General features: G+C 43.6%; 2 protein-coding genes across 4 annotated transcripts in view; one reads left to right on the top strand and one right to left on the bottom strand.

Annotated features, from left to right (window-relative positions):
* LRRTM3 (leucine rich repeat transmembrane neuronal 3) overlaps positions 1-17,764 on the bottom strand; it is a gene marked incomplete at its 3' end in the record, with an annotated part of 78,359 nt that extends 60,595 nt beyond the window's left edge. The window contains exon 1 of the mRNA XM_084210856.1: positions 15,816-17,764. Within this exon, the coding sequence (XP_084066982.1) occupies positions 15,816-17,396 (1,581 nt within the window). The 5' untranslated portion in view covers positions 17,397-17,764. The remainder of the gene's footprint in view (positions 1-15,815) is intronic.
* The window catches only part of CTNNA3 (catenin alpha 3), a 418,277-nt gene that overhangs the window by 177,137 nt on the left and 216,382 nt on the right, over positions 1-24,758 (top strand). The gene's annotated exons all lie outside the window — the stretch shown is intronic.

The raw sequence follows: 24,758 nt of genomic DNA, 5'->3' as shown, positions 1-24,758 counted from the left end.
TTTGTCATGGACAGGCGTGGTCAGTGCTGCCTCCTGGTGCTGATACAAACACTGGGAGAAAAGTGGGTTGTTTCTTAAGGCTGGGGTCTTTTTCAACGAATACCACATTTTGCTAAGTCATCTTGGGAAGGACAAATGTGGTTAAGCAATGGAACTGAATTTTGTCCTGCACTGTGAATACAAAGTTATTATTTCCATTGACATAAATTAAAAAGCTAAGTAATAATTGATTGTTAAATGAGAGATATAAAATCTGATTTCAGTCCCTATCTCAATTTTCAGAAAGTTCTCATCTGAATAGACATTCCCAATAATAATTTCCCAACCTTGTGACTGTACATAAATCTCTGAGCAATCAGATTAGGAGCCACTTTAGAAAAAACAGCCATAATTCACCAAGTGGAATAAGCCTTTTAAACCTAGTAAAATGAAACCCTCTATTTATTCTGGTGGTGATGATTGCTGGTATGAATCTTGTGAGAGTTCTGGCTTGTTTGTTTTGTTGGAGGTGATACAATGTTTTTCCATGGAGCGTTGCTCTGCTGTCATGCATTATGTTTCCCCAAAGTTCTGTAGGCCACCATCATCTGTTTTATATTTGACACTGGAGGAGGAGAGCCTGCCAAACCACAACAGGCCACAACAGTGGTGATTATAAGCACTGAGTAATTGTATTTTATGGCTTGACAGGCTATAGGTTTCAAGCAACATTTGTGGAAGTGTGCTGTTATGGGATTAAGGTTATGTTTTAGTTTAGGAAATTCTGTACCCTTCTAAATTTGGGTGGAGGTGTCTGGGGTTGCTGCCTTGCTGCTGCATGATGCTGTGCTCTCACTTCACATGACTCATGTCTCCCACCCAGCTTCCACTTTCTGTGTGAGTAAGAAAACAATCACTAAAGTAATGGCTGTGGGAGGCTGAGCATCTGCTCCAGTGCTGCCATGGCCTGAAAGGAACCCCATTTCTATACAAATGGCATCGATAATGTCTTGCAAAGTGTTTAGAGACTCTCTAATGAAAGGTGCTTCAACATTTTTTATGTTGAGGTACTTCAAGGAGTGACATTTATTTCTAATTAGAACTAATTAATTCTATTGTTGAAGCACTTGAGGAGAAATGTTATAATCTTTAATTTATTAATTGATAGATAACTGACTTGATGAGCTGTTTATTTCCAGTTTGGAATTACTGGAAAATTAATTTTTTTTCCAATATTTGATACTAGAACTCCAAATAAGGAAAATATTTTCCAAGTTGATGGCTTTGATTTCTGCATTCACCAAGCAAAGCAATGAAAGAGAAGAGATGTAGAGTTCCTATAGGGGATATAATCTGGAAGAAATATTTATGTCCCTATGTACTAAGTTCTGAAAACATAAAGAAATTGAAGTTCACAACAGACATGTGGCTCACTAGGGGACTGACTTGACTTGGAAAAGTGAAAATGATTTGGTGGTTTCTGGCCTCCTGTGGTCTGGGAGGAAGTGGTGAGCAGTGCCCTGCCTGAGCAGCAGAGGTGGGAACACTGCATCCTGTGCCAGGCTTGCCCCTGGAGCAGGAACAGGGAATGGCAGGGGAGTGCAGGGCTTACAGAGTTCATTACTGGCAGCCAGCAGCCTGCAGCACTCAGAACAACCCAACCCTTCTGACACTGTGTGTTGGCTCAGGGCTCTTTTCCCTGAGGAGAATCTGGGACAAGACACACGTGTATTATTATCTGTTTTTCACCTGCAGGTCAAGATGGCCTGAACTGCCTGACCCTGATTTGTAGGAGCTGTAAAGAATCAGTGGTGCCACCTTCCTTCCACTGCAGAGTGGCTGCTGCCTCTCTGCTGCAGTTTGCTGTGGAATGGGAGCAAATGGCTCTTATTTAGTCAGTCAGCCTTTGATAAACAGAATGCAGAAAGGGCTGTTTATGATGAAACCATCCTTCTCTGCACTGCTGCCTTACCTTGCCCCTTGTGCAGTTCTTCAAGTTTTATAAAATGTAAAAGAAATGATTTTGAAAGTTGAATAAGGGACCCCAGTTTTCCCAGGAATAATGCTGCATGTCTGCCTGGTGTAATGCATGTCAGTGAGGGTGCAGCTGAAGTGCAGCTGTTGGTGTTCCTGTGCAGCTCCTGAGCAGCAGCAGTTGTGTCCCCTCCTGCAGCTCTGTGCAAGGGGAGGCTGTGCTGCAAAGCTGATGCTGGGGGGAGTGGATTTGTTGCAGTCATCACAAGTCAAGCTTATTTAGTGAGGAAATTCTTAAATGCTAAGGCCTCTTGTCAGCATGACACTACTGTCCTACTTTCATGCCAGTGATTTACAAACTGCAGCATATGGGAGTCTGTGGAATTCAACTCACCTCTGGGAATGCTCTGCTTGTGAATGATGTATGAAGGGTAAACTTTCTGAAACGCCCTCATGACTTTATGGTAAGCATGCCCTCAAAGTCCTCAGGCCAGTGGGTTCTCACTAAGCTTTTTCCTGGGATTTCGTGACACACTTACCCTTTGGGAGGTGTTTTTGTCTTGAGTTTCAGTGGGCCATTTTGAGTTGAAGAAAAGGGGAGCATGAAGGTGCAAGAGGGATTTCCTGCTTATTAATAGCAGTAGTGTTTTCAGCTGGGTTCATATGGGTGGTGGAAACAAAGATATGAATGTGCTGTCCTGGCCCTCCCTCCAGCCTTGGTTCATCTTGTTCATTGACAAGAAGTGCAGGGTTTGAAAGGCAGTCAGGTGTTGCCTACTCAGTGTGACTTCTTGGGAACTTAGTGAACTGGCCACATCAATCCAGGAGGTATTTCTTGGTTACAAAAGGAGAAGGCATCTCTGGTGCATTTACTTCAAATAGAGAAACAAATTGTTAAATCCCTTGAAATAAAGTTTGCATCAGAGCTGGGAGAAATGGCATGGGGACTCAGGAAAAGCTCTTCTAACTTATGCTAAACATGTGCTGCTTTGCTGTATTTTACTCCAGTCTCAACTTTGCAGCCCTGAAGGCTGCAAGCCTGAAACTAAACTCCTGAAATTATAAAAGCATAAAATAAAGTGAAGGTTAATGGTCACTGGCTTCTTTCCCACAGGCTCTGCGAGCTCTGATGTGTGGAGCACTAACAGGATAGGAAGGCATGAGGCAGTTATATATTGTTGTTCTTGCAGTCAGCGTTAGTACTGTCAAGCAAAACAACACTTGCTAAAAAATAACACACCTGCACTGACAGTTCTCCTGGGAAAGCTGCTCTTGGAGACCTTGGGAGCAGCCCTGCTTTGTCCATTGCTCACTCTGTAGCAGAGTGAAACCAGCAGAAGGGGCATGGGCCGTGATCATCCCTGACCTGTGCTGCCTCAGGGGCATGCAGAGGGTGTAAAGGTGTGTGCTGAGGTTGTCAGGCTGCCCTTTCAGCAGGATTCTGCCAGTCCCCTTTTGCAAGAGGAGCTCTAACGAATCTGCCCATTGGAAAGAAAAATAAGGCTTTAGACAGCAGCTTCTTGTCAGTATTTCGGGAGGAGGCTCATTGGAAAGGTAAATGTAACAGCAGATGAGACCTAAGGTGTAACCTTTTCCAGAAGGATGCAGGAGTTACCAGCCTCCTGGAGACTGCCAGTACTGCTTGGAAAAGTAGCACAAACACCTGGTGAAGGTGTTTGCCTAGGGCTTTTGAGTGAGGGGTATGAATCAGAGAACCATAAATGGGTTGGGTTGGAAAGGCCTAGAAGACCATTTCTTTCCACCCCCCTGCCATGGGCAGGCACACCTTCCACTGAACCACAGCCCTATCCAACCTGGCTTTGAAATAGAGAATCATTTTAGAGTGCTGCCAGAAATTATCTGGGGGAATGACCAACTGCTCCAAAATGGGAAGGAACTGACTCAGACACAGAGCTGAAACTGAACTGAAGAGGATTAAGTTTCAGGTGTCTGTCCACATGTTTTGCCATTATTGGCTGAATGAGCTTTGTAATTATCACAGCAATTTTTATGATGTGTAGCAGAAATAGGGAGGAGCTGCGTTCTCAGGTAATTTTGGCCGGTTGACTTTGAGGCATTCCTTTCCTCCAGGCTGTTTTCCAAACAGTTGAATGCCAGTACATCTTCACAGATTTGCAAACCCCCTCTTTCTCTCACTGGCATTAGCATGCAGCACCACTGCAGTGTGGTAGCAAATGCCACCTAGCAGCTGGATTTCCACAGAATCTCAGTCCTGCTCCATCTACTGCCTGGCACAGGTTCCCATCAGCTCCTGCACTTCACTGCTTGCTCCTTCCCTTCAAAGCTGTTAATTCAGTCAGTAAAATTGGACATGCAGATTTATGCTGGAAAGAACATGTGACTGTCTCTGTGTTTTCTTTGTGTTGGGGATGCAGAGAAGTAGAAGAGGAAGCATTGAATTGTATAAAATAGGTATTAAATTGTAAGAAGGTGCAGGTAAGGGGCATAGGCTACAGATATTCAGAAAAAATCTCTACAAAAAAGTGTTTTATTTGAAACCTTTTAAAAAGGGGAAGATTCCTTGTTCCAGGGCGTAGATTGTAAATCTTTGATTAAATCCTGAAACAGCCCTATTAAAGAGACACGAAGTGCTCTGTGGTACTGAGGAAAGGGATCAAGGGTTATCCAGCTGCAGCTCTCAGAGCCTGTTAGAACCTGCATTTTAATGAGCCCATCAGCCCAAGGAGTGCTGGTACACACTGCAGCATCCCTGCCTGCCTGCACAACCGTCCCATCCAGACACAGAGCACTTCTATTTGCTCAGGCTTTTTCAAGTACATTTTAAAAAATCCATTTGGGAGAGATTAATTAATAATTAAGCTAGTGTGGAATTAATCTTAGGCAAATCTGCTCCCTTTTTGCAGTGTAAAGGATGTGTCTTGACTGTCATATCCATATAGTGACCCAATAAAGCACTGATACCAAAAATTCAATTCTCTAGAGCTAATCAGCATCCTGTTACAGCAGGGCCATCATTTGAGGCAGGTTTTGTTTTCTCATGCATAATAATTTCTGAGTATTATGTTAATTGTCACTGTAAGTTGATGGGACAGGGTTCCTGCAGAGGGTACAAATACTCCAGACTGCTTTACGTTATTTTTTTTCATCGTGTTTGAGCATGAATCACTTTCCTGTACCTCACTTTATTTACTTGATCAATGAGTCCTCTCTACTGGGGGAAGCAATTTAAAACTATTGTGAAAATGTCTCTGACATTTCTTTGTTCCTGGGAGCTCACTTGCTGCTGGAGCTGAAGTTGTAAACAAGGCTTTACAGGGGCACAACTCAGTAGAAATTCAAGGGCATCTGGTACATTTAAATGTAGCTCTTGGATTTTCTTTTTCTTCCTGTGAAATAGCTAATCAAGAGAGGCCAGGAGCTCAGACTGAAGGAAGGAAAGGGACTAGACCGGGAGAGAGAAATCCAAGAAAGAAATCAAATAATGATATTTTTCCTTTCAGTGAGAACTAAGCCTGATCTAGGGGTTTTCTGCAATTGGCAATTTCCCTTAATAACCCTCATTAAGGCTATAGGCAAAGACAGGAAATCCTGTAGTCTGTGAAAAGGGTGAAAATTCATAAATCCTGATGTTACTAAACTGAAATTAAATTTGCAAGTTTTGGATAATGGGGGTATATTCCTTTAACTCTTATGTTCTCCCCCATCCTGCTGCACTACATCCATAGTTCTGTAAATCTCTTTCCAGTGCTCTTCTGAGCTAATTCTAATAGGGGATCTATCAAAATTCATGATAAAAATTCATTATAATGTTTGATGAATTACAATGCCAGGAAGTTAAGCTAAGATCCCATTCTGACAGCATGTCCTGCCTCAGGATAGGGGGTGCTCCTCTTCTGGGAGCCTGTGGCTGAGGGAAGGAGGGCACCCATCTCTCCTGGAGCTGTCCATGAGCACATTTGCAAGCAAACAAGATTATGTTGGTATCTTTCTCTGTTGATACTGGGGTGTTGACATCAATGTGGGACACTTTCAGAATCTGCACTGGGTGGAAGTAATGAGCACTTGTAATAAATTCTCACTACAGAGTCTGCAGGAGCATTTTCTTTTCATCATCTCATTAACGACTTAGAGCCATTAACAGCTTAAAGTGCTGAGTAAGGATTTACATTTAATTTAAGTCTTCTGTTCTTAGCTGACAAAATGTATTTTACACACTTGATGGATGTAATTAGTGTGATGAGGCTTTAAAAGAAATTGGCTTGGCTAAATTTAGAATTTGCCATGTCAGTTTATACATGAAGCCAAAGCATACATATCAGTAGTTCCATGGCTTTGGAAAAGTGCATTCTATTCATATTACTGATATATAAATGTTTTTAATTCATGATACCAAAACAGTCCAAATCCAACATGCTTTCACATTTGACAGTGCAATCCCTTAAGTTACAATTTCAAATCCTTTTCTACTGCTCTTGCACATCAGAACTTCCAATTGTGTGCTGTGGTTGCAGACCAGCTGTCCTTTGGATAGCAAGGAATTGTGCATGGCTGCCTAAGTTCCCGTGCTTTACTAAACTTCCATAAAAGCAGACCTCCATGGAAACTGCTGGACTGCAGTCCTGCAAACTGAGGGCAGCTGCACTGCCATGCCAGCCCCTTTTCCCTGCACTGCTGCTGCTTTCTGCTCAGCCTGACTCGGTGCTCAGGATTCCCTTGTGCAATGTTCTCCCTCATACCTTCTGTGCTTGCTGCTTGCTCACTAGAAAAATGGAACTCTTGTTTGTGCTGTCAGCAGCAGCAGGGATGGGTAGGACGTGTTGTCCAGTGTGCTTGGAGTAAATCTGTCCTTTAATGAAGGATGAATTTCTGTCTGATAATGGGAGCTTCTGAACTCGTGTCAAAATATTGCTGGGTTTTGCTGCAGGCCTGCATTTGTGTCAGTAGTGTAACCTGGGAGCTGATGTTGAAGATAAATCAAAGTAGAGACAAACATTTAGTCCCCAAACAGAGAGCCTGTTGGAGCTGGGTACAAGTAGCCTTAGGAGGAGTTGCAGAGATGGATTTCCAAACCTGCCTGCAGGGATCCTGTGTTGGAAGGAGGATGGTGAGGGTGTCACACTGTGAGTCACAGCCCTGGGAGCCCATGGGATGAATGTCCCGGTTGGAAATGGCTGTGATGTGCACAGTGGATGTGTCTGGCTGGCTCAGAGTGTTCAGAGAAGCTGGGTGCTCTGGAGCAGGGCAGGATGAAGCTGACTGCTCTGAGGATGTGACTCATATCACAGATGGCTGCAAGGCAATGCTGCCATCTGAGAGTGTCACATTACAAGAAATAGTGCTCTGCTAATAAAACTTTGATGGGCTGGAATGTTGTTTGATGTTACTCTTCTATTGAAGAGGAAAAGATGATCCTTTTCTCATACTTTGACTAAGTGTTTTTGTATAAGATTCCTATGATTGTTAGTGAGAAATTGAGGAATAAACTCTTCTGGCTAAAAGAAGCCAGACTTGAGAATCTATAGCTGTTTTTTAAAGTGAACCATAGTTGATTATTTTCTGAGGTGAGTTCACTGTAACTGTGTGCCAGGAATTAGTGCCAGTCCTTTTTGCAGTTCCCCAGCTAACAACATCCTTTTTCAACCTGCCGCCCTCCCAGTGTTACTGAGGTGGGTCTGCCCCATCTGCACCTCACTGAGGTACAGCTGCTCCCTTCCCCTTGCAAGGGGATTTGCCAAAATCTCTGGGGAGGTAATTTTTCAAAATAGCTTGATGGAGCTGGCCAGAGCACTTTGTGACCCTCGAATCTTGTTCAAATGTCCAGTCCTGGGGAGAAATGGAGAGGAGATAATGTTTCCTAACAAAGGTTAAGTGCTTGACTGGTGCAACAAATGGGTGAGATTTGGGTGTTTAAATTCCCATTGGCAGGTTTGAAAACCTTTGCTACTGTCTGTTTTAAATAAACAGGATAATCTATGGGAGACTGAAAAAAGAGTTACAGCACACTAATTAAGATGAAGTCTGAAGTGTTTTTCTGTTTGACTCCAGTCTGCTCTTTGTAAACTGTGTTCCCTTTCTCTACTTTTATCACTTGCACCTTTTGCACAGGCCAAATAGATGCTTCTGCAGTGCTAAATAATGCATTTTTACAAATTAAATCAAATGAGACAGTGTGTATGCTGGAATATACATTATGAAGTCTGTATTTTTGGAACAAGGAAATTTCTGATGGTTGTGTTTTCAGTGGATTTGTATTACTAATGTATTACTGTTGTTCATTATCTCCCTTGGGGGGTTCAGTGTTCCCAGCTCCTCCATCTGCAGCTCCTTGTGATCCTGAGGGCAGGGCAGGGAGCAGCCACCAGGGCACTTGGGATGCCCACCAGGGCACTTGGGATGCCCAGCTTTCACTGGGGATCCTGCCTTGGGGCACCTTTTCTACCCTGACTCAGAGCTGAACCAGGAAGGGAATGATAATCTCATTATATTAGTTTGGAGTCTATTTGTGAGCTTTGCAACCTTCGGGGAACTGGAAAATATGTATGCCCAAAAAATCAGAACCATGAGTTCTACAGTGCCAGCTGCTGTAGACACTAGGTGAAGAACTGGCATGCCAACATTCAGTAAGTTGTTCCTGACCATGTAAGAGCCATCAGCACAACCTAGGATTTGCCATGAAGATCAAAGGCAAGGAGGATGTGCTCAGCTAGAATAATGTACATGTTACCTATGAGCTGTATCTTACCAGTTCTACAGCTGTTGGAAATAATCACATCAAAAACAACAGCAGTAAGATGGAATATGTTTAGACTTTTTCCAATACCAGCTCAGTCCCAAGCTTTGGAAAGAATGTCTTACATTATAGGAAGGTATTTTCTTCCTTTCATTTAGTAAGGTATGAAAGAAAAGAGAAGTTTTTTGTTTGATGTGTAAAGATGCCCAGAACCTGACAGGAGCAACTTAAAAAAAAAAAAAGTTTAAAATACTTCCAAGAGGTGCAGAAATGTTTATTTTATTTATTTGACATTCCAGGTTTATCTGTCTGTCTATCTATCTATCTATCTATCTATCTATCTATCTATCTATCTATCATCTATCTATAATCTATATCTATCTATCTATGTATCTATCTATGTATCTATCTATGTATCTATCTATGTATCTATCTATCTATCTATCTATCTATCTATCTATCTATCTATCTATCTATCATCTATATCTATCTATCTATCTATCTATCTATCTATCTATCTATCTATCTATCTATCTATCTATCTGTCTATCTATCTATCTATCTATCTATCTATCTATCTATCATTTTGTATCTTTTACTTTCAGTTTTTTAAGTTCTGGAAAAGCTGAGTGACCCTTCCTGACTTTTTACTAGTGCTGGAAGCCACAGGCAGTCCTTTCCCTGAGTTGTTTTCTGTTTTCCATCTCTCAATATAATTATGGACATGAACAGAGGTGCCCATGAAAATGCAGTGTTTTCCTATTAGTACACCATGCTAGGGATAGAGTGCCAGTATAACCCTTGGCAAGAATTAGGGGTACTGCTGGATTTCAGTGAGAATAACTAATAAAGGCTGGGTTCATGGGGGCAGCTTCTGCAAGCTGCTGCCACTGTCATTGCAGTTAGGTTTGCTTTCTTCTGGCCTGAAGGAATGAGGGTCCTGAGAGACTGACCTAGCTAGGTAGTGGGTGAGTTAGGTTGGGGAGGAAATGGATTTGCACACAGAACTGAGCAGGTGATTTCCTTTCAGTGGTGTAGGGAAGCACTGAACCTTGTAATGCATTTCTGTCCTGGTTTGGGGGGTAAGTAGGTGAGTAATTAAGACATTTTGCTTGTCATGTGTCCCTGTGGTATATTAGTCACAAAATGCTGGGAAAATGAGCAAGGTTAAAGTGTAATTGTGAAGTCATACATGGTGTCAATGCTGGTGTTGGAAAATTCAGCCTTCAGGCAGGAGTGTAAACTGTGATGCATGGGCAGTGTGTTGGTCATGAACATGGGAAGGGAATGGCTTTAGTGGTTAAGAGGACATGTGAGGGGTTTTTGAAAGACTTTTGTTCAAGGTTACAACTCCAGTCATTCAGCTGCTTTTTGGAAAACAAAAGAGTTTGTGGGAAACATTAACAAACAGTAACTAAAGAATGACATATTTTGTTTTGTAAAGAATTTGGTTGATTTTAGTGATGAGGAATCTTAAACTTGTGCGTTTTCACATGAATATCTAATATTTCCTGTAGTAACATCAGTAGGTCATTAAGCCTTTTAGAAAGAAGTTAATAAATAGGAATGAACTAGCCTTTTGCCCCTTCTCAGTAAACAATGCTTATTCTTAAATTACAGTGCCAGTGCTGTGGTCATTATGGTGTAACAGCGTGAACAAGACAAGATTTGGAGTGAGATGTGTTTTCTGTGATGGATTGGTGGAATTAAAAGATAGTGCCTACTTGGAAATCTTTTTGCATTCTTGCTTTTGTGATGTTTGTGCTCGTTCCAAATGAGATTTGCAGGTTCTCTGGTAGATAAAACATTGGCCATCAGCTCACAGCTAATTGTCCCAGAGGGTCTTGGATAAAACCCTTTTTTTTTCCTGTCATGACCTCCTGTTGAGCTCTGTCATGTTTCACTGCTTGTGTGCCCTGCTGTGCTTTGTTGGTGGTGATGCCAGGGAAGAGTTTGGCTGTAACCCTGAGAATCACATCACAATCAAAAATTTTGTCCTACTGTGATGATACCCACTCTCAAAAGCCTTGCTAGGGATGAAAAGCAAAGCACTGGAGCATGGACTGATAGGTGACCTCCCAGTGCACCTGAAGCCATCAAAAGTTACAATGACAACTGTATTTCCTCCAGTGTGGAGGCAAATGAGTTCCTGTGCACCTTCTCAGGGGCAGTGAAATCTGAATCTTATCAACAGAGCTGTAATCCTGCCTTCATTGTCTTCTGTCCCTCCCTGTGGTTTAGGATCATAGCAGGAACACTGGCACAGGGTTACTGAGACCCAGAGTAGTTACAGCAAAATGTTCCAGAGGTTTTGCCCAAGCAAATGTGCTGCATATTCATGTCATATTTGCCACTGTATGACTTTGCTATTGTTTGTGAATTTGATCTTGCATCATTTGATTCTTGTCTCTTTGGACATTGCGTTTTTTTGAGAGGAGGTTCTTACTTTGGCTTGTTCCCAGGCATTGAATTGTCCTTCTTTTAATGTCTAATAATATCTTTCTCTCATTATTATAAACTAAAGAAAAAAAATTTTTAGTCTTCTGTTATTAGGAGTTTGAATGAGTTGTTTGTGGCCTGAGTTTATTTTCTAAGTTCTAAACCAGTGGCCACCAACTTGTTAGAGCTCCTTGTATACTCCTTGCCTTTTTCTGACACTAGTGACTTCCACACTGGATAGACCATTTCCTGCCAGCTTTCCTCTACTCTTATTTTCTCCATGTATTCAGTACATGCAGGTTGTGGCTGCTGTACACAGATCCAGTTGAGTACTCACTATGCTGCAAGGGTTTGGTGCTCCTCCTTTGTGGTAGAGAAGGATGCAAAGGGAAGAGGCAAACACATCTCTGTGGGAATTGATTTATGTAGGAGATACCTGTGATTAAGCTGCCTACCCACTGGATGTCACTATTGTTCCACAGAAATTCATCCATGGAATATTTATCTAGCATTGAGGGCTGACAGCAAAGACCATTTGCTTGCAGCAAACTGAAAATCTTTAATTGTATTTGCAGGCATATTGTGTATTTGTGTTCATTTTGCAATTGAATTTTATATGAAGGTTCACCATTTTATAGTAATAAGAAAAGAGAGCTTTGCCAAACCTTCAGCTGTGATGGCTCTGGAGGTGCAGATAGTGAGTCATGAAAACCAGCCAGCAGAGGAGCTTGCAGTCATTATACTCAAGCCACTTGTTCTCATTATTATTCTCTTAGTCTGCAGTTGCTGGAGGTGATCTCAACATAGTGAATGAACATTACCAGTCTCCTCAAATTTGCTTAGTGCATTAGTTATTTTCTTTTCCCAAAGATGTGCATTCTGTGTGGTGTGTTACTCTGAAATGGCACGTGAATATTCCATGAGCTGGGTCTCTGAGAGGCCAAGCAATGCCCTGGCAAGGAGGAGATCTGGGTGCAGGGGCTGGGTTACACTCCCAGTGCTCAGCCTCTGTGTGATCCAGCAAATTACCTCCAATCTCTCATGTCTGTTTGCCATGGTCTCTCTGTGTCTCACAGAGAAACTCCTGACTTCCCTTAACATTTTTGGGGTGCTACAATAAAATGAAGCAGTCTGGTGATTCCATCTAACATTTGTCTCAGCATTGTCTAAATACATGTGGATGCCAACCCAGTGAAAATTACAATGGCCATGGAAGAGTCCTGCACTTGGTCTGCAGCTTGAAAAGCCCTGGTCTTCAGTGGTAGCCCCAGAACACTATACATGTCCCAGGAAGAGGAATAGTAAATGATTACAGATCCCAAAAACATACAGAAAAAAAAATACAAACATCTTCCAGACCCATTGCTGCTCTCCCAAAATTGGAATATGTTGGTGGTATCAGCTCCATTAAAGAGGAGCCAAGTCATTGGAGGCATTTGGTCGCATCCCCTTCCTCAAATTAGTGCCTAAAGTGCTTGTGTGAGGGCTCACAGGTTTGTGAGAGCCATGATAGCTGCTGTGGCTCTCTCTTTGACATCCTCTGAGGATCGCTTGGCATCACCCCAGTGAGGTTTTAACAGTTTTGTGGGAGACCGGGACCAAACTATCTAAAAACCAACACAAAGTGGGATCACGATTTTAGATACTGGAGAGAAGCAAAGGAGAAATTTCTTTGCCGGAACCTTTGAGGCTTCAGCACTTCATTTGTATTCAGGAGAGGGGCAGCCTTTTCATGGGGACTAAAAGTTGCTCAGCTAAGACCAAGTCATTCCCAGAAGATTATTAGAATTTGTGACTCTGGTGGCCTTGCCACCCAAACCAAGTCACTTCTGGAGTGTTTCATTTGGCAGTGGTGAGGCTCAGTTCAGCTGAGTTCACGTGGGTTTTGCTCACATGAAAACATGGAGTTTTAAGGGGCTGTGGAGCTGGTTCAAAATGTTTTCTAAGCCATAGGCACTAGAGTGGGATTTAAAACCTTGGCTCCCAGGACTTGGGCTGTGCACAAGGTTCAGAGAGTTCCACTGGCTGTGTTTTGTGTGTGGTCAGTGACAATGGCAGCAATCCCACACTGACCCACATGTGTTTGGAGATACCTGCAGCTGGAGTTCCAGGCTGTGAGTGAATTGGTGATCTGGGCATGTCTGTGCATGAATACAGGTGCTGGATTTTTACTGTGTTGTTGTTATCCATCTATGATTAATGGCAGCCTGGCCTAATTTTCTTTTTCATGCCTATAATTGATTATTCAAAGGGAGCTAGTGATGGTTTTACAGGTATCACTTTCTGAAGGAGGTTGTGGATTGGTTCTTTCTGAGTAATGTTTAGAACAAGGCATTAAAGAAACACAAAGCATAAGTCCAACTCAATTATAGACAACTCTCACAATCACAGTCCATTAAGAGGTTTTAGAAGATGTATTGAATATTTTTGAATAATAAAAAATCTCAAATAATAGTATGAAATTATTTTCTGATTGCACTTAGCAGTTCTAAAATGAAATATAAAAAATTAATTTTAATTTTATGTGTATTTATATTTGTACACACACACACGTGTGTGTGGGTATGTCTGTATGTATGTATATATGAACATCCATATGTTTTGGGGCAAATCTCTTGTGTTTTGGCTGGGCCTAATGTTAGTCACCACTGCAGAGATGGAAGCCTCTGAAGTACAGGGATGGTTCTTAACATGAAGTTTATAGCAAACTCTAATGCTAGATACCAGAGATAACCAAGATGTGCTGGTAGAAAACTGAATCCTACAGTAGCTAGGATAATTAAATGTGTATTGACTTTTTAATAGCAGCTTCCAAGGTGCAGCTGAGGTGCAGCTCTGCTGTGCTGCTGAAGTGTCTCAAGCACTTGCACTGTTAATGGTGTGGGGTCCTGCTACTCGGGGAAATGGGGTGTCTCTTGCAGGGCTCAGTACAGCTCCAGCTTCCACCCTCAGCTATTTCCTCACTACAGTCCTTGAAAAGGAGAATGGTTTCATTCTGTGGGAAAAACCCAGCCCAAACCCCTTCAAGTGTATTAGTTCTTTTAAGAGATGTTTCTAGCTTTGTTTTGATTGTATTGAGCATGTTTCAAGGTGATTTGCTATGACAGGGTTTTTTCAGTAACAATTCAGGAGAACCTTCTGTTAAGGTTTTGCTTTTTGTAATCTGCTGCAGTGAAACTGCCTTGTAGAAATATTCCTTCCCAAGTGATTGAAGATGTGCAGTTTACAAAGCCAAATCAAGTTGCAAAATGGAGATAATTAAATTACTGACTTCTATAAAGGTGCTGCTGTATGATTTCATACCCTCCCTTCCTGATAATCAAAATAAGAGTTATGATTTATTTGCAAATATGGGGGATATTATATTCTTCTGCAGCTCACAAAATACATGATTTTGGGAGAAAGAAGGCAGGGAATAGCTGGGTTACAAATCTGTATTTTGCCCACAACCACTGGTGTATGAGTAGACATTAAAACTGAGTATCTGTGAATTCTGTAATGTCCTTAAGGTTTTTGGTAAGTGAGGAAAATGATTTGTCACTGATTTGTGTAAAAGGATTTTTGGGTGTACTCCTGTCACTTCAGTGAGTAACCAGTTTTCTCTGAAAGCTCTTTGCAGCTGTAGTATGTCTAAAATGCACAGTGTTTGGCATTTTAAGTGATGAAGCTTTATTTAGCTATTAGAGGGACACTGTGCAAAACATAGCACACAACCTTAGCAAGCCTAGCCCAGCCAATAAACAGAAACAGAAGAAAATGATGGATTTTAATGATTTCCTCAGCTACATAAATGCCTTTGACAGTCCTGAAAAAGAGAATTCCTAATGAGAGCTGAAACAAATGTGTGCAGGAAGTGGTCTTGCTTTTGCTGCTGCACATTTGAGTTCCTCTAATTGCATCAATAAGGAATTTCTGCTCCTCATCTAATGAATGCCTTTTGACTATTTTCTGAAAGGCAACTGGATGTAGGGATAAACACTGGCACCTTTTGTATGAAGTCACATAAACAGGTTTCAATTGCTAGCTACCAGCCCTAGAAACACTGTGGTATAATGCAGTACAGTAAATACCACTGTACCTTTTTATTTTTAATTTTTTAGTAAGCCTAGGTTTCCCTCTGCTTTGCCTCTGGTGTAATACTTAAGGGTGCTTTTTAGTCTCTCTTGTGTTGGGCAGCAATCAGGCATTTTTTCAGAGCTGTTCCTGCACCATCTCTACCCTCAGACAACTCAGAATTCATATGGTAGTACAGTACCTGGATTTTTACTTCGTTCTGGGCTCAAAAAGTGAATTTTAGAGCAAGGACTGGGTTTGGGGAGGCAGAGGGGGATAACCTGAGTTTAATTTTTTTTTCATTGTTGTCATTTTTCTCCCTAAACAGAGGCACAGTTGGTGCAGGTGCAGTGGATTACTTATGAAAGAAGTTTTCTATTTAAAAACAAGAGAGACTTTAATGAGATCAGTAGAGGGTTTGTACAATAGGTATTGTATTAAACCAGAGCTCAGGCTTCACATTGATTGCGGTATTTAAATCTCAATGAGTTGATTATGTATGAGAGTAAAATGACCAGTATTATGAATGTACAAAAAAGGGACATGGAAGAGCTGTGCCAGAAAAGTGAGAAAAACGTTCCCTTTATAGTCCCTAGAGTTCAATAAAGCACCACTATTTCCCAGCTTTTAAAAGCTCTTTTATCACAATGGTTCATACCTCGCATTCCCTGGAGCCTGATTTGTTATACGTGCAGGGTCCCGTTCCGTTCAGCAGCATCTCACTGGTCTCGGTGTTGGTAGGTTTGTAATCGACATAAAATTCCTGTGTGCTTGGAGTCATTTGCTTCAGTGACTGTCTTTTCTTTTTCCTGTGCCTTCGCATGAGAGAGCGCTGCTGCAGCTGCTTCATGCTGGCAGGGTAGCGCTTCCATGACACATAGATCACCAGCAGGATCACCAGCACCGACAGGAAGAGAGCCACGCTGCCTGCTATGATTTTATGGAAGGAGATGTGTTCTGTGTCGTGCTCGGGCTCAGAGCTGGCTTCCGTGGCTCCCATGGTTGGGGGCAGAGGGGGCTTGCTGTCGTGTTTAGGCCTGGTGAGTTTTGGTTTAAATGTTGGCTTTGGGAGAGCTCGTGCTAGTTCGAACCTTTCCGTGGTACTCTTGCCACAGATGCTGTAGTTTTTCACTGCATCGATAACATTCACCCCTTGCAGCTCTTTGGGGCTGGCACAAATAATTGTATTTTCCCTCAGCCCTTTAAAACTTTTAAGCCAGTTTACCAGAGAGCAAATGTTTCTGCTGCATTCCCATATATTCCCGGCAAGGCTGATGTCATTGAGAGATATCCAAGAATCCAAAATTTCTTGACCAATAAATGTGAGCTTGTTTGAATCCAGGTTGAGGCGCTGTAAATTGGGCACACACTGAAAAACACTAGGTCCACTGAAAGCTTCTATTTCATTGCCAGATAAATCAAGTCTTTGTAGTGAGCTCCAGGTCCAAGACATAGTTTGTCCTATCACGCTGATTTTATTCCACTGTAAATACAGGTTTTGAAGGCTGACTAGCCTTGGAAAAAGTGCCAGGTTGAGCTTAGAAAATTGATTGTGCTCCAGATGAAGCTCTTTCAGTCTGATCATACCTGCAAAGACATTCCTTGCTAAACTCCGGATGCGATTATAACCCAGGTCCAACAGTTCAAGGTTCCTGCAATCTTGAAATATTCGAACAGGGATGGTTCTTAGGGAATTGGACCGCAAATGTAAACTCAGCAGCTTCCTTAAGCCCCTGAACTGTTCAGATCCCAGAGACTGCAGTTGATTGTATGACAGATCCAAATTCCGGAGATTTGTCACAGGTCTGAAGGTATTATTAAGAAAATAGGAGATTCTGTTGGAACTCAAGATCAACTCTTTTAGTCTGCGTATTCCACTGAAAGCATTTTCGTCAATATTGCTGATGTGGTTATGGTCTAAATAGAGCCAGGTGAGTTGATTAAGACCTTTAAATTGATTGTATTTTAGTTTTTGGAGGCTGTTATATCGAAGGGACAAACCTAAACAACCAGCAGATATACTTGAGGGAATCTCCTGCAATTTCTGAGATTCACAATATACCATTTTGCCTTCACACCTACAGCCCTTAGGGCATCCTCGTTCAGCAGAAGAAAGCATTGTCAGTAATACAGTAGGGGCTATTACCAGAGCTACAGCTGATCCGCTCAGTAGCCTAATTACATTGAAACCTGGAAATAAAAACAACTTAGAAAAGTTATCCCCCCACACATCAGTCATTTTTTTCAATCATGCTAAAATCTTTTAATTCAGCAATCATTTACAAAGCCCTAGCTTGACTCGACTACTTTTCACATTGGGTTTTTTTTTTTTAAAGTCAGCTTTTTTTTTTTTTTTTTTTTGTTTAAGAATACCTCGATATAACTACTGACAAATAGTTGGGTAAAAGGTGTAATCCCTAAGTCATTTAAGTATAATAATAGTAAATCACATCAAGGTAAGTTTATGGAGAAATTAAAGCACAGGCTATGCAGTAACTATGAACTATAAATTGAAAAGGTAACATGAAAAACATACCCATCCTTTGTGTTGTTCAAAGGTCGTCCTTAGGTCTTTTGTTTTTTGCTTAGTGTGCCACAAGCATGGCAGCCCCTGTCAGCTGCACTGTAGTGAGTCAGGGCTCGCTGACACCCAGGAAGAAAAATTGGACCCCTTGGGAGATGGACCGATTTTGGAACATTATTCTTTGCCAGCCGTGCAAAGCACTCCAAGAATAAATCAATCCCAACACAGCGTTCGCAGCAAAACGTCAAATTCTTCCTAGGTAATAGGATCTTCATGGATATTACGGTTTTGCATCTTTCTACTTAGGAACCTGGCTTTTAAAACGTTGCTTCATAGGAGAGCCTGTCGGTGGGTGCTGCCCGCGGCGCTCAGCTGCGGGAGCTGCCGCCCCCGTCCCCCGGGGCCCGCGGCTCGCTGCCGGCCGGGCGCGCCAGCTGCGGGGAGCCCGGCCCGGGACGCGGCTCCGGCGCTGCCGCGCTCGCATGCCGAGAGCTCCGGCCGACTGTGGCGGGCTGGCGCCGGGCGCAGCCTTATGTAAAGCTGCCCCCAGCGGCAGCGGCTCCGCGGGCATGTGCAGTGCCTGCCTTCCCTTGCAAATGAGCCAGCTCTCCCGGGAGAGCGGGCGCTGCTCGCTGCGCGGTGGGCAGCTCCGTGTGCGCTGCCGAGGGGTGCCGGGCTGCCCCGACCCTCTCTGAGAGCTGCCCTGCATCCCGGAGCTTAAGAGCTCAAGCGGCAGCTGCTGAGACTCTCGTCTTAAGGGCTGACGTGACGTTTGTAGGACTTAGATACAAATTTTTGGTTGAAAGGATTTTTTTTCCTTATTGCATTAGATGTGTTCACAAAACCTTTTTGTACCCACTCACTATTTTTCAGTGAAGTATCAGACCCCTCGGTGTCTCTCTTATCAAGTGCTTTAGAGTGGACTCTTTTTTACAACGTGAAAAATGTTTTTGGGGCTGACATTTTCCATTTTTGCTTTTTTTCTTCCCTGTTAAAAGGCTCAGTGCCAGGAGGTTAGAAGAGAGTACTGTGCTCATTTATTTCCCAACTTGCTGTCACTTTGTTCCACAACACTAACACTTCAACCACAGGCTTCCAGAGCCTTCACAACACAGCGACTACGCAGCTTGGTGTAGTACCTTAATGAGGCGAATTGTTTTTACTGTTGCTCAGGACATGGACAGGATTTTATGTGAAGGTACAGTAATGCTGAGCTTTTTATATGTGTGATGCTCTACAGTCATCAAATACCACCAAGAGAGCCACCTTGTCTTTCCTTGGTTTTCCCTTCTTCCCTGCGTGCTCTGGGGAAAGAACACACGCTCTCATCTGGGCAGAGCAAGGGTAAGAGCAAGGGTGTTACAGCAAATCCACCATGCTGGCAGCCTTCCTTCACTGTGAAATATGGCATCACAGGTGATGGTGGGCAAGTGGAAAATCCTGGCTCTTTTTTGTGCAAGAATGGGCAGGGGGCTGGAAAGAATTGTACTGCTCCTTAGAACAGTGCTGAGAACCGCTTTGCCTTTCTGGGAGAGAATCTTTACCCTTGGAATAATGTGCTCTGGCTTTTCCCTAATTATTCACTGCTGTGAGAATAGAATAACTTGAGATGAGGTGAAACCTAAAATTTTCCAGGCATTAAAATGCCACCTTTGCTAGTACTTAGGCTGTGAATGACCTCAGGTTTACAGTAATCCCACAAGTATTAATGAACCAAACCAGAGCTCCCAAATGAGGAGTGCAGTCGTTCCTGGCTAACACCTACTAACACATCTTTCATGTCAGAAATATATTCCTGCGTCGTGGTACACTCTGTGAGAGTTCTTCTCTTTGGGGCAGATTGGTAGAGAGGGAAAGGGTTAATTGCTCCATTAATCCCTGTCAGCTCACCATCTCCCGTGCTCTGCTGCAGCTTGTTTGGGGCTCTGCAGTCTGTTCTGTAGGGTGGAGGAGCAGTGACAAACTGCAGAGTGCAGTGGGAACTGAGCTCTTCTGCCGACAGCAGTGTCACGTGCCAGTCTGGTGTCCTGGTATAGGCTTTCCATCACTGCCTTGGGGTGTCTCTGTTCTTGATGGAGCAGGAAGAAGACAGCTCAGACCTTTGGTAAGTCAATTTGTCTTCTGGAACTGCTGCTCTTCCTCTGTTGACAGTAGATGTCTGTGAGAGGTAAACTCTTTATTGAAATGATTCTTTTAGGTTCCTAGACTTAAATGGGCTGAAATTAGGTTTGTCTCTTCACCTGGTTCAAACACAGCATGTAAAATTTCCAATAATATCCAGATCCTTTCTCATGAAGAATTGGTGCAACTTAGCGTACAGCTGGCACTCAGCCTTCTTCCCAACTTTGCCTGTTCTCTGGCTTTTCCTTTTTTTGTTTCTCTCCCTCCTTCACCTTGGTTATGGAGTTAATAAATAAGTTCTTGGCCACCATGAGTCAGCAGAGCTTCAGCAGCTTTCCTAGGGTTTTAATAATTGCCAATATACTGGACTAGTAAGAGGGAACAGCCACTTTTACCAAGAGTTATTTTCATTTTTCTGAAAGGGGTGAGACATCAAGATATGAACAGAGAGAGCATCAAATCTATGTTAATGGATTGCCAAATTGAATTTTCTTTACTGAGATCCTTTTTGAATTACACAAGCAGGAAAAGTGCCAGAGTTTTTTAAGATTACATTTCTGTATCTTTATACAGCAGAATAAGTTCTTCTCCAATTGTGGAAATAAAGCTCCCGGTATGAAACAAATCCCAGTATGAAACATTTCTTATAAAATTTTAGGCCAATCTAGCCATATAAACTATGCCAAATCAAGAATTAAGTTAAAGCTGTGTTTCACATAAGAAGATACCTTTGCCTTGTATCAGCTACACCTTGTCTATCAGTGTCCCCCATGGGGTAACCAACTCGTGGAACTGGGCAACCAGACCTTGAGGCCCAAGTGGTTGGATTCTCTTAGGGGTGAGCTCTGGAGAGCTTCCATCACAACTAATCCCATAACTCCTGAGTGCCCAAACCCAGGAGTTTGTGCTGCCCGGAGTGATTTTACCTTGTGCTCTGTCGGTTCCTGTGCATCCGTTCTGCAGGACAGTTGCTGTCGGCTCCCCTCTGTACCACTGCCAGGCTGCCCTCCCTCCTGTCCAGTCCTGGAGCAGAAGCTCCCAGGCAGGAGCAGGACCCAGAGGGTGCCAGTGACCAAGGTCCCGGTGGCTTCATGCTGGCTGAGCATTAGTGCTCAGGAACAACGTTATTCCATCTGCCTGAGAGAAAAGTATTTTAGCCTGCAAAGTAGTCTGCCAAGAAAAACCTCTTAAGAAAAGTATTTTATTTATTTGTGTAGTCTTGAACACAAAGTTCAAGTCTGTGTTTTGGGGTTTCAGACCTAAATATAAACTGAGATACCACAGAACCTGAGATGCTTGTAAGTTTTGAGCTTTATGACTCCATGACTACTTTTAATTTTTTTCCTAGGCTTTTTCTGAGGGGAAAATGGCACAGATCAGGAGATACAGTGGCAAATGCGTTACTAGATAAGTCTAAACATCCCTCCAGATGAAAAGAGATGTGTTGGGCAGAGCCTGTGATGAACACATAGTTTTCTTTGTCTACACCATAGAGAAATTCAAAGTTGTTTGGAAATAATGCACAATGCTAAGGTAGTGGTAGTCCAGATTTTTCTCTTGGTGCTAAACTTTCAGTAGGTTTTTTATCTCTTTATTGTTCTAGATCCATTTCACTGCTATCTGATTTTGCACTAATTTGCTTCAGTTTAATTTCATGTTTGGTTTTGGGTTTTCTTACGTGGTTAAACTATAGTGTGTTTTCTTTTTCCATTCATTCTGGCTGAGTTTTCTGTACCTAGATGCAACTCCTTACGGAAAGCTTAGTATGAACTGCAGCCAAAATAGTAAATTGTGAAAGAAAAGGTGGCATTCACTGTGAAAGCCTGTTCCTCTACAGAGCTGGTTTGGAATTGAAACTTTGCGCAGAGAAAAGGGGAATCAGCAAATTGGGCATTTTTTAGGATTATGAGAAGGCACCTGTAATAGGCAGGTACATCTGTTTGCTAAGGACATTTGAAAAGGGGGGGTGTGACAGAATTCAGGCATCAGTAGAACGGGAGTGAGGGGGTAGGGAAGTGATGTAAACTTCCCAGAGTGTAAGAAGCCAGGTGCTAGTGGGATTCCTTGCAAATCAGTCAAAAGCCTTCCCCTGTTCTGTCACATGCTTCACCTTAGCCTTCCTCAGGATATTCTGTGCTTACTCTTTGAAATCCATTTAATGATGATGTTACAGAGAAGAAAAAAGAAAAAAAACATTGAAAGGTTTCTGTTACTCCTGTGAGAAGCACATTCAGGAATGCAGTCTGAGCTTTTCTAGACCCAGGGCATTATGTTCATAGTGCACAGACTTTGGAATTCAGACTAGACCACAATACACCTTTTTTTTGCTCACAGACAGAGCTCTCAGGTCTGGGAGTGCCTTTATGTGTGAATCACACATCCCTCTTGGGGACCTGTAGTTAGCAAGCGCCGTGCTGTGTTCTGTTTGGGTTTATGAAGTGACACTGTGTGTCATTCCCTTGGCTTTATTCCCCTATAAAGGAGCCAGGAGTCAGCTGGGTTAGCAGTAGTAGCTTGCTCTGAATGGGACTGTGGTGTGCTATCACTGTATCGTTAGGAGAGATAAGTCTAATAAAATGTGTCTGCAATTTTTGAGCCAGTGATTAAATGAACCTGCTGTTCCATGAGGATCAGATTAGAGCTGGGGGCGTGTAACTCCCAGGGTAAATACCAGAGCGTGGGAGGGCACAGGGAAACTCAGGATGCAGCGCTAGCTGAAGGCACACATAAGGAGAGGGAAGTGTGAGAAAGCCAGGTTCAAGGAACAAGCAGGCGAGGGAAATCGAGGCAACAGAAGATGTTCTGAAGAAATAGGGAAAGAGGATTGAGACTAGAGAGGATCTCATCCCAGGAGCTGAACTACACTGCCCTAAAGGACCGTGGTGGTCAATGGTAGGTGAGGGAGATGGATAAATTAAAATACTCTCTTGCCCTTCTGCTAGGAAGTATTATTTTGCAAGGTCTCCCCCACCCCTGTGAGGGTGAAAGGATCCCGTGTTACACTCACCAAGAGGCTGAAGAGTGTAGGAGCCGTGCTCCACTCTGGGAGTCAGCGTGCCCTGTAGTGTGGGACGGCTTGCAGAGGACAGCAGGGACACATCTGTCTGTGTGTGTGCCCAGCGGTCCCTCAGGGCCTTGGCACAGGGCCACTCAGGCTATTGCATCCCTCATGCACAGTTACACACTGTTGGAGAAGGAAGCTTTTCCAGCTGGGCACTTCTGCTTAAATCTTACCATTGTGGACAGGTCACAGGGGCCTCTGTGCTGAGCTGGGGGAGGGAAGGCTGCACACAAACCTTTGTTCACAGCATCCACGGCCTGGATGTTTTGTGACCAGTCAAAAGTCCTTTAGCCTTAATGAGGCACTGGACACACAGCTGTTCCCAGGCTGGCTTTTTGTCCTGTGACTTTGAAGCTGTTTGAGGGTGAAAGGAATGAGGGACTTGTCTTTACAAACTGTGGGTCTGCTGGTAGGTAAAACTAGCAGTGAGAGATAAAAGAAACAATGGGAAGAATTCCACTGATTGATGAATGGAATGAGAGAGACTCGTCCTTACAAACTGTAGGTCTGCTGATAAATAAAATCTGATAGTGAGAGATGAAAGAAACAATGGGAAGAACCGTAAATTCCATAGGAATTCCACTGAGTGACACAAGGGAAACAAAAAGGGGGTGTTATACATTAGAAGGGGATAAATTCCATAGGAATTCCACTGAGTGGCACAAGGGAAACAAAAAGGGGGTGTTATACATGAGAAGGGGGTCTCAGGTATGAGACATTTCGGGAAGTCTGTACCTCTGAAGTACCTCAGGCAATGGGGAGGAGATGGATGTGCGGCTGGGAAATGAGGATAAAAAGGAGGCTGCGTCCTCCACGGTTTTGAGAGACACCAGGGGAAACGCCCCATGGCCTCTCCTTGTATTTGAATAAAGTTACAGGACTCCTCTGTCTCTGGTGTTTGTGGATTAATTTTCCTGGCAAGGGCAAGCAGCCTGTGCTTCAGTCTCATCCTCCAGAAACAGCACATGAGATGCAAAGCTGTCGTTTTACTTACTCTCTGCAATTGATATGACCACTTCTGTTTCAGTGGATTTAGTGTTGTTCCATTCAGGCTTCCCACTGTTCCGTGGGCTGGGATGCCATTGCTGGAAGAACTCCTACTGATTGTCCAGCCAGCACTGCCAGGGTTTGGATGGCCTGACCATTGGGACATCCTGAGCAGTCACCATGAAATATGCTTGTCTGGGAAGAACGATTTGTCTGTCTTCGTTTAAAAGACAAATATCTGTCAAGGAAGGTGGAAACCTTCCTGGAGTGGAAAGATGACCCCTCCCTTTGAAAATTATAATGCTTTCAGGCAAAAGTATGGGAAAAAGGAATAACAGTTCCTTACTAGAATATATATATATATTTTCACACACATATGTGTAACAAGACAAAACAACAGCAACAGTAAAAACTATAAAATAACCCCAAAGAAACCCGGTAACAGCCTTTGCCCACCCCCTGAGCACTTTCGGCTTTGGCCCGGCTGGCAGGGGGCGCTGTTGGCGCCCTGTGAGGGAGCGGCTCGGGGGTGCCGCCCGCATGGCCTCGGGGGCGGCCCCTCATGGCCTCGGGGGCGGCCCCTCATGGCCTCAGCGGTGCATGGCCTCGGGGGCAGCCTCTCATGGCCTCGGGGGTGCCCCCCTCGTGGCCTCGGGGGCGGCCCCTCATGGCCTCGGCGGTGCCCCCCTCATGGCTTCGGGGTCAGCCCCTCATGGCCTCGGGGTCAGCCCCTCATGGCCTCGGGGGTGCATGGCCTCGGGGGTGCATGGCCTCGGGGTCAGCCCCTCATGGCCTCGGGGGTGCATGGCCTCGGGGGCAGCCCCTCATGGCCTCGGGGGTGCATGGCCTCGGGGGTGCATGGCCTCGGGGTCAGCCCCTCATGGCCTCGGGGGTGCATGGCCTCGGGG

This window comes from Fringilla coelebs (genome assembly GCF_963513975.1).
Source record: "Fringilla coelebs genome assembly, chromosome: 8".
Taxonomy (NCBI): Eukaryota; Metazoa; Chordata; class Aves; order Passeriformes; family Fringillidae; genus Fringilla; species Fringilla coelebs.
Note: the sequence above shows the minus strand (reverse complement) of the source record. Positions and strands in the feature narration are given on the sequence as shown.